General features: G+C 43.1%; 1 protein-coding gene across 1 annotated transcript in view; it reads left to right on the forward strand.

Moving 5' to 3' along the window:
- Positions 1-8,449, forward strand: part of LOC104278664 (receptor tyrosine-protein kinase erbB-4-like) — a gene marked incomplete at both ends in the record, with an annotated part of 56,872 nt that overhangs the window by 17,911 nt on the left and 30,512 nt on the right. The window contains one exon of the mRNA XM_009875699.1: positions 1,725-1,790. Within this exon, the coding sequence (XP_009874001.1) occupies positions 1,725-1,790 (66 nt within the window). The remainder of the gene's footprint in view (positions 1-1,724; positions 1,791-8,449) is intronic.

Genomic DNA, 8,449 nt, shown 5'->3' on the forward strand with positions numbered 1-8,449 from the left:
AATGAACATGAATGCAGCAAGGAGCTGGTAGGTTTAACAAAGTAGTTGGCACACAGTGTGGTAATTACCATCCAACATGATCAGTAGTGCTGTGCGTGCTGCACGAGTGCTGAGGGAAGACCGCTAGCTTTGAAAAAGTAGTGGCAGAAAGTCCGATTTTATGCGACTGGCGCAGCAGGTTTGCTCAGCTGTATCATGTCTCATCGGTGTAAGCACACTGCTAGCCAAGGAGCACTTTTCGAGGGGGATGAGCCAACCTTCGCTGAGAGGCACGTTGCACTTGGTGCAGTGCTGTCTCCCATCAGGGCGAGTGGGAAGTGTTTGATTTAGCATGATGGAGCGGGGTTAGCAGCAGCTGCTGTGAATACAGGCGTGAAAGGTAAGCTTCTGGATCACGTTCAAATGGGAGATTCTCTGCAGTATTCAGTGACGAGGGAAAGTTCAGTCAAAGGCATCAGGTTAGGTTCCTGCGGTCAAAGGAGCAGCGGTAAGGACTGTGCATAGTCGCTAACAGTGCTTCTGTCAGGTTTCTCAGCTCATCCCTTCAGGCCTGGCACCAGGTACAGGGCTGGGTTGCTTACGCCTCGGGCACTGCCACACTAGGGTTTTAGCAGCCAGGGCACAGGGTGCAGGCAGGCAGGCTCTCTGTTCGGGCACACGCAGCATTCAGGAGGGAGAAACATGTAGAGCAGGAGTGTGGCTAAACTCTGGACGCATCTGGGTTAGGAGCTGCAGAATGAGGCCTCCATTTGCTCACAGTCAGAACTGGCGTGGGACTGTCCAGGTGTTTTCTCAGATGAATTAAGATGCAGCCAGAGGAGAATGTGCCGATCCCTCTGCCTGCTTGCCATTTCCTTGCACAGTTTAGCCATGAAATATGTGAGCTAAAGTCCATCTTCAGTCCAAATGGGTTTCAGTCTCTAATTACTATGTAGTTTATGAAGGCTACCATTGCTAACTCTTCCTCCTCTGTCTGTATTTTGCAATGAAAGCAACTACAGTTGTTTTTTTCTTGAAGGCTTTAACCTGGCAGCATGTGGGAGCAGGAGGTGGAGCATCACCTCTGACTTCTGAAGGAACTTGAGGTTTCTTCAGAAGCACAACTGCAGGCAACTGGAGAATCAACAGTCAGAAAAGGAAAGGTCCTGTGACCCTTAGCTGTCACTGGGGTTAGGTGGCTGCACAAGGCACATTTCCTTTACTGTTGTGTTGGACACGAAGACTACGTAAGCTCTTGGGAGAGAGGCGTGGCTTTTAATCAAAGACACTTTGAGTGTGATGTCCCATTGTTCAGATGAAATTGAACAAGAGACAGACAGACAGACAGACAGATATCCTTTCTAGCACAGTAATCTCTTCTCCTGTAGAGGAATGAATGAGTCTTACTACTGCTCTCTCTGTGCTGTGCAATAGCACTGGATGATGAAATTGTTCCTCAGTCCTCCAGACTTGTTCAGCTTTTTTTAGTTTAAAACGTCCCAGTCATTTTGCATGAAGGGAGGTATTTAGGGTATAAAGCACTTCAGCAAGTGGCCACATTTCCTTTGTTTGATACCAGTTCTGGCTATTTATCTGGGCCTTTCTTACAAGCTCTCTTTCAGCCTTTGTAAAGCATAAAAACTCTCCAAAGACAAGATGGCCCTCCTCTTCAGCAGTTGCTGGATGTTGAGGAAGTAAAAGGAAGCCACATTTCTAATCTCGTTCTCTTTCTCTCTGTCCTGCAGGTGGTCGATGCCACAAGTCCTGTACAGGCCGGTGCTGGGGACCCACAGAGCATCACTGCCAGACCTGTAAGTATGCAAGACTCTGGGAAACAAAGGACTGAAAAATAATATAACCAGGGATCTTACTTTTTTTTTCCCCTGTAATTATGAAGGGATAATAGAAATTCTGAGTTTACTATAATTTTGAGATACGTAATTTTTCAAAATATGATCTGCTTTTCTCCTGCCCATATGATTTTTTTCCTCTCTTGTGCTTCTAAAAACACTTAAGCTGACTTGAATTTTCTTTTCGCTTGTTGGTGGCTACACAGAGCACAAGTCCTGAGAATATTGGTGCTTAGTTTGGAATACACTGAAATGAATACTGGAGGATTAGAAAAACTACAAGGCAGATCTAGAGGTGTTTAATGGCAGCCTGATGCTGCAAAGTTCTTAATCACAAAATACTCTGTTAATTTCAGTGGGAGCCTGGGAATATTATTTATCTTACAGAATTTTTCTCTTTATAATAACTTCAGAATGTATTTGAGTTGTACTGAAAGAGAGAGTAATAGTTTTTTGGTGAAGGAAGTAGTAAGTGAAGAGTTGTTCACAATGTCTGTCTGTCCTCTTGAATTTAGAGAGCATTAAAATGAATTTAAAAAAAAACTTCACTGAATTTCTTCCATATGTGCTTTCAGCTCACTCAGAGCTAGAAGTGTAGTCACAATATTAGTAAATATAAAAGAGGAGGAAATTGAGAGCTATCTTTTCCTACAAGCTTTTTTTCTTTTTTCCCCTGTATGGGAATAGAGCTATCCTTTATATTTCCTTTCTTTGAAATTCAGGAGGATGGAAACTGGTTGCGTTTACTGGAGTTGCTCTTCCTAGTGAATGAAATGGTCGCTGATATCTCCCCCGGAGGGCACTGCTCTAGCTTGTGCTTGTTTCCTACAACCTGAGTTTTAGATAGGAGGAAGGGATTGTGACAAATTAACTGCTCTGAAGCGAGCACACCAAACTCACTCACTCTATCAACTGATGATATCCAAATATTACCTACCTTTTTTTTGTTGGAAATATTAGGAACAGTGCAAGTATGTCTTTTTTTTTTTTTTGGACTACATGGAGCAAGAGATAAAATTAGAGACGGCAGGCAGCTTGACATGAATGTTTTACAAGTGAGCACAAGCAGGAAATCCAAGCTGACCTGTCCGTGGCAAAGCGAGGGGGCTCTGCCGCCCTGCCGGGTACCTCTTTTCCTTCAGGAGCATCAGCTGATGTTGCTGGCAAAGCTGGTGACAGTTACAGCTCCACTAATGTTAACATGTTCTTATGTCACTCTTTCATATTGAGCTTTATTTGTGGGTGTGATTAAAAATGCTTTAAAACAGGTTGTAGGAATAAGTGCATGACAAACCAGGTACAGTGACACTAAGCAGATTCTTCTTCATCTGAATCGACCTAGAATGTCTCCTTCCTTTGCTGGGAGTCTTTATGAAATCCCCAAAGGAGTCTGCTCAGAAAGCCTCCTTACATCAAGGAGGGCTGTGTACTGAAGTAGATAATAGAAAGGGACTTAAGCCCCAGCTGACCAAATTATTTTACATCATGGTTAGGTTAGAATGAATTAAAGCTGCTTCTTTCTGTCCTAATGAGAAGCCTATTTGTCTGTTAACACTAGTGACTCTGCAAGAACCTGGGTAATTCATCCAAACTTGAGTAGACTAATTCAGGCCTTACGTGGTTACCTTCTGCAAGAATATTGTAAAACCTTGGCAGTTACGTTACGTAAGGATGGTAGGACCCTTGGCCCCAGCAAGCAGAGGCTCCAGCCTTATGTGAAATAGGAAAGTGCAGCTGGACTCTGTGTGGCTGCAGAGGTCCATGTGGCAAGGATCAGCTTCCAGGTCTCAACCTCTACAAAGCAATGCTCTCAGATAAGTGAACTGATTTGGTGGATTAATGGAGTAATACCAGAGAGAGAAAAAGTTATCTGCAGTGTTGTGAAGTTAGAAGCTTAGCAGAGCTGCATGGTAGGTTAGCTCCAAGAGTGACAGCTCTCTCTCCCTTCACAGTGACTGCCCTCTCAAATCCAAACGTGGGGACTGGCTGAGGTACAACAGTGGATTTAAAATAACGGACTATGGAAAGGCATATGCCATCTAAGTTCCAGGGAGATACACAGATGACACATTTCTCATTTGCAATAGCTACTCTACAGCCTCTTACCTTCAGGCACAGTCTGTGGCTTCTGATTGTCAGGAACAGACATTAATTTTATATCATATAATTTCTTCTTGCACCTTGGGTAAACAGCAGGATTTAAGGTAAAGACTGAATATTAGGTTGACAATGGGCATTTCTTCATTGCACTTCCACTAAATGCATTTGTCTGCAAATTGTTTGAAGCAAAGAATAGGAGCAGAGACTCAAAACATAAAAATACAAGTGGTACTGTGCTTTTGCTGCCTTCATTTCTGACTTTAAAAAACATGACTGACTTTCAAACTCGTAAGTGTTATTCCTAGATGCAAGCTGGAGATAGGATGAATGATATCAGAAACATAGTGTGTACCTTAACCTAGTCACCTTGGGGATGCGCATATTTCAAAAAACACATGTAGAAAAAACACTTCGACAGTAATACATCCCAGTGTCAAACTATTTTCTTCCTAGAAACAACTCATAGGCCTGTCTGCATTTTAATAATTTCATATTTTTTTAATGGAGTCACTGAAGCAAAAGATTCTAATGAGCCCCCCTCCCAAGATAAGATTTAAATTATTTTCCTGGGAAAGGATAAAATATGAAGGATCTTAATCTGTGTCTTTCATTTCAAATTACATGTGTAAAAAAAAATCAAAATCCTTTTGGGTTTTGTGTGAATATTGTCTACCTATCTTCTTCTTGTTTTGCCTTCCAGCAATGTCTCTCTGTACTTCTAACTGTCTGAAACACCACATGCATCTAACTCGATCCTAATGTCTCTCCAAATGTGACGAGAAAATGTACATGTTTAAAAAGCCAATTAATATGAAATTCAAAATAAGCTAGAGAAGATGTAATTTCAGGGTACTGTTTTATGCAGTTAGCAGTCCATTTTAATTTAATAATTAATTTATTAGTAAATATTAATATTGAACATTTAAAAGCGAGACGGTATTCTTTGTTTCAGTCTCAGGAAAGGCTAAAATAGAAATACCTTAAAAAAGAATCTGTTTTTCAAAGAGTATTGGGCATCCACTAAATAGATAGAATGTAAACCACTTAACCCACAAGAATAAGTGCTTTTGGAATTTACTAATCAAATTTGAAAATGTATGATTAGGTTGTTAGTATTTTTGCTGTTGTTGCCTGTTAAGAGTTTGGGGGTTTAATACTTTTCATATGAAAAGAAATTCAAACTTCTACAAATTGAACACATTATTTTGTTAAAATGACAGATTATGGTCTTTGTCCTAGGAGAATGTAACTGAAACGAGAGAGAAAAATCTAAATAAAAATAGAGGCCCAACTAAGGGAATGCAAAAAAGGCAAATAGCCCTTAAATCAAACCCAAACCATCCACATTCAGCAAATGTAAAATGCTCCATGACTGCGTATGTGTACAGGAGTTTGGCCTGAGCATAATTGTATTTATACAGTCTTTGCGCAGCTGATGTTGCTGAGAGAAAGAAGGTGCCGATGCAGGAAGTACCCAATTAGAGCAGCAGAAGGCAAGTGGGAGCCTGGCTGGAGAGACAGAAAGAGCTGAACCAGCAGCTTAGATCAATCAGGGCAACCCAGCATTTTTGCTTGGAGCCAGCATCTTTAATTAAAACCCTTGTATTTCTCTAATAACTTTGCATGTTCATAAGACTTTTTCATTGATTTCAGTTACTTCCCGTTTTTTTTCTTCATAGATTTTTTTTTCTTCATAATTAAAGCTTAGGGGAAACAATAAGAGAGACTGATTAATTGCACACATATATGAAGTGCCTGTTCCACCCCATCCTCAACACAGCTGTATTGCAACGAAATACTAGTAATGATTGACAGTCAGCATTGTGCATTCCCCCAGAAACCCGTCCCAACACGTGACACATTTTTGCAAGGCCTTGGTGTGCTCCACTCTCCTCTTCTCTCCTGGCCCAAACTGTGACAGTTCTGTGCAGCCAAAGCCTCAGATTTCTTGGGATCCCACAAAGGGTCACTAAGTGTCAGGATGGGTAGTTGTGTTGACCCACAGAAAGTCTGGTTTGAGACTTGGGGCCTCAGCTGTGATTAGTGAAGGCTCTTCTTGGGTGAAGAAAAGAGTGTCTGATGCCTAAATTCCTCTGGGGTCCCAGCCTAGAACGCTTGGATCTCATGCATGCATCTGGGCTGCAAAAAGGATGTGATGTGAGGGCTCCTGGTTACCCCTGTCCAGCAGCACCCCTGTGAAGTCTCCATGCTGGGTAGGAGGTCAGCAAATTATCAGGATTGGAAGGGACCTCTAGAGATCATCTAGTCCAACCCCCCTGCTAAAGCAAGTTCACCTAGAGCACATCACACAGGATTGCATCCAGGCAGGAGTTGAAACTCTCCAGAGATGGAGACTCCACAACCTCCCTGGGCAGCCTGTTCCAGTGCTTTGTCACACTCACAGTAAAGAAGTTTTTCCTCATATTTTAGATGGAACTTCCTGTGTTCCAGCTTGTGCCTGTCGCTCCAGTCTTCTCTCTCAGCATGCAGCAGGGTTGCTCTCAGTTGCTGCTGCCTGTTTGCAGCTGCTGCCCAGTCCCTGACTGTCTGTCCCTACTTTCTTCTTGACACCATCTCAAGCAAGCCACGTGTCCCCTCTAGGAGCCACCCAGCAATATTCATCAGCCTGAAGATACAGTTTGATATCTTGGGTAATATTCACCTTTACATTCCATTCTTTTGGATGGGTCTCGAGTCACAGCTCTAAAATCAATGGGTTGCATTTGGAGAAAAAAATGTTGAGGAAAAAGCTTGCTATCTTTTTAATACACTGCAGCTATGTCCATTTTCTGTAGGATTACCCAATGGTAATGACTGCAGGAAGCTGAACTGTTGAGTTACACTTACTGGAATCTGAACATTCAGATTGTTTTGGGACCTCAAGCAATACGTAGTACTGCCTTGTGTTCATTTTGCTTTGGGGAAAACCCTACATTGCAATCTGTCTTGAATGTGAGTCCTTAAAAACATTCAGAGTCCACTACGCTCAGTTCTGTCTTGGTGTGGTGCCACTGAAGATCCCTGCCAGGTCCTCCTCAGAGCCAGATTTTCAATAGCAGTTTTAATGCAAGTGCAGCATGCAATGAACCAGAAGATAAATGTGGTATGTTGTGGCCTTTTCCTAGAATGAAATGTTGGCATTTCTTCTTGCCGTTGTTTGCTTTCCCAGCAAAATAAACAATTAGGAAACAACAGTGACAAACCTTTGCTGTAATTGTAAATTTTGCAAACCACTTTATAACTTCCCAGTCTTCAGGACACCTCAAAATGTTCTCTATCCCGAAGAACATGGTACAAGCCTTCATTAAGCTGGTGTCTAATCATACGCAGAGTATGCTTTCTGAAAGCACTTAGTTTACATATTGTGCTGAAAAAGGGGGCCGTAGCCCACCAGGTCAGCCCTGGTGCAGGGTATGCTCTTGCTTTTTCGAAAAAGGAAGCATATTCTGGAATAAATTGTTGTAGTCTCTTAAAAAGTTAGGGATTTTTTTCTTAAAAAAAAAAAGGACAGTATCTGTAACTTTATATATTGCACAAGCCTTACAGTGGAGCTCTAGAGGAGGCTAATTCACATGATTTTGTCCCAGCCTTATAGTATGAAAACTGCTGAAAAATTCTCAGTAAATGGCTTAAATCCATTGTTGTTGTTGGAGCTTGTTCCCCACTGCTATTGAAGGTGTGCAGCCTGCGGATGTGCTGTTCTCTGCAGCTCAGCTTGGAAGAAGTGTCTAATCCTCCAAATACAGATCTTGCCTTGCTAAAAATAATAACTCCTGAGTTGACAAGAGGACACCCAAACATGCCAGCAGGTGCTCAGTGGGGTTTGTGGTCATGGACACCAGGTGCAGGAGAGGCAGGTCCCTCTTCCCCTTGAGGCAGAGGATTCACCCCCTCAGGGCCTGTTCTGAGGAGGCAGCAGTGGAGGATTCCTGGCACCTTTTGCAGCTGATGGGATGGGACATACAGCTGGGCCTTGCCCTGCTAAAAGCCTGCCAGGAAACGCCCTCCACGGGGATGCAGTGGTTCTGTAGTCATGAGGGGCATCTTGACCTGCTCCCCAAAGCAGCCGGCACTGAGGTAGATAAAAGATAACTGAGCTCATTAGGTGGCTTGTACTAATTGCCTATACAGAGGTGCTTTATGCCAAAATTTCCCAAGTTTAACCAAAACATTAAATTGCGGTGGAGCAGCAGCAAGGAGCACTTTTTAACAGCATCCTGCCAGCAAGTGACCATGGCCTACTGTCACGTCCTCTGCTCTTGTCCCACTGCAACAACGTCGAGATTATCCACCTAAAATTTGGCTCCTGCTTCTAGTGCAATTAAAAAGAAAAGGGAAAGAGGAAATATGCTGCTAGTGTGCTGTAACACTTTAGGAGCTGGCAGATAGGGTGGTGCTGGTGAGGGGTGCCTGGACACCGAGCCTTCTGCCCATGGAACCTTCTAGAAGGGGACACAGAGCAGGGGAGAGGCAGCCATTTTAGTGCCCCCCCCACCCCGGCTTCCGTCCCGCGGAGAGGG

The sequence above is a fragment of the Apaloderma vittatum genome, unplaced genomic scaffold, assembly GCF_000703405.1.
Source record: "Apaloderma vittatum isolate BGI_N311 unplaced genomic scaffold, ASM70340v1 scaffold26018, whole genome shotgun sequence".
Taxonomy (NCBI): Eukaryota; Metazoa; Chordata; class Aves; order Trogoniformes; family Trogonidae; genus Apaloderma; species Apaloderma vittatum.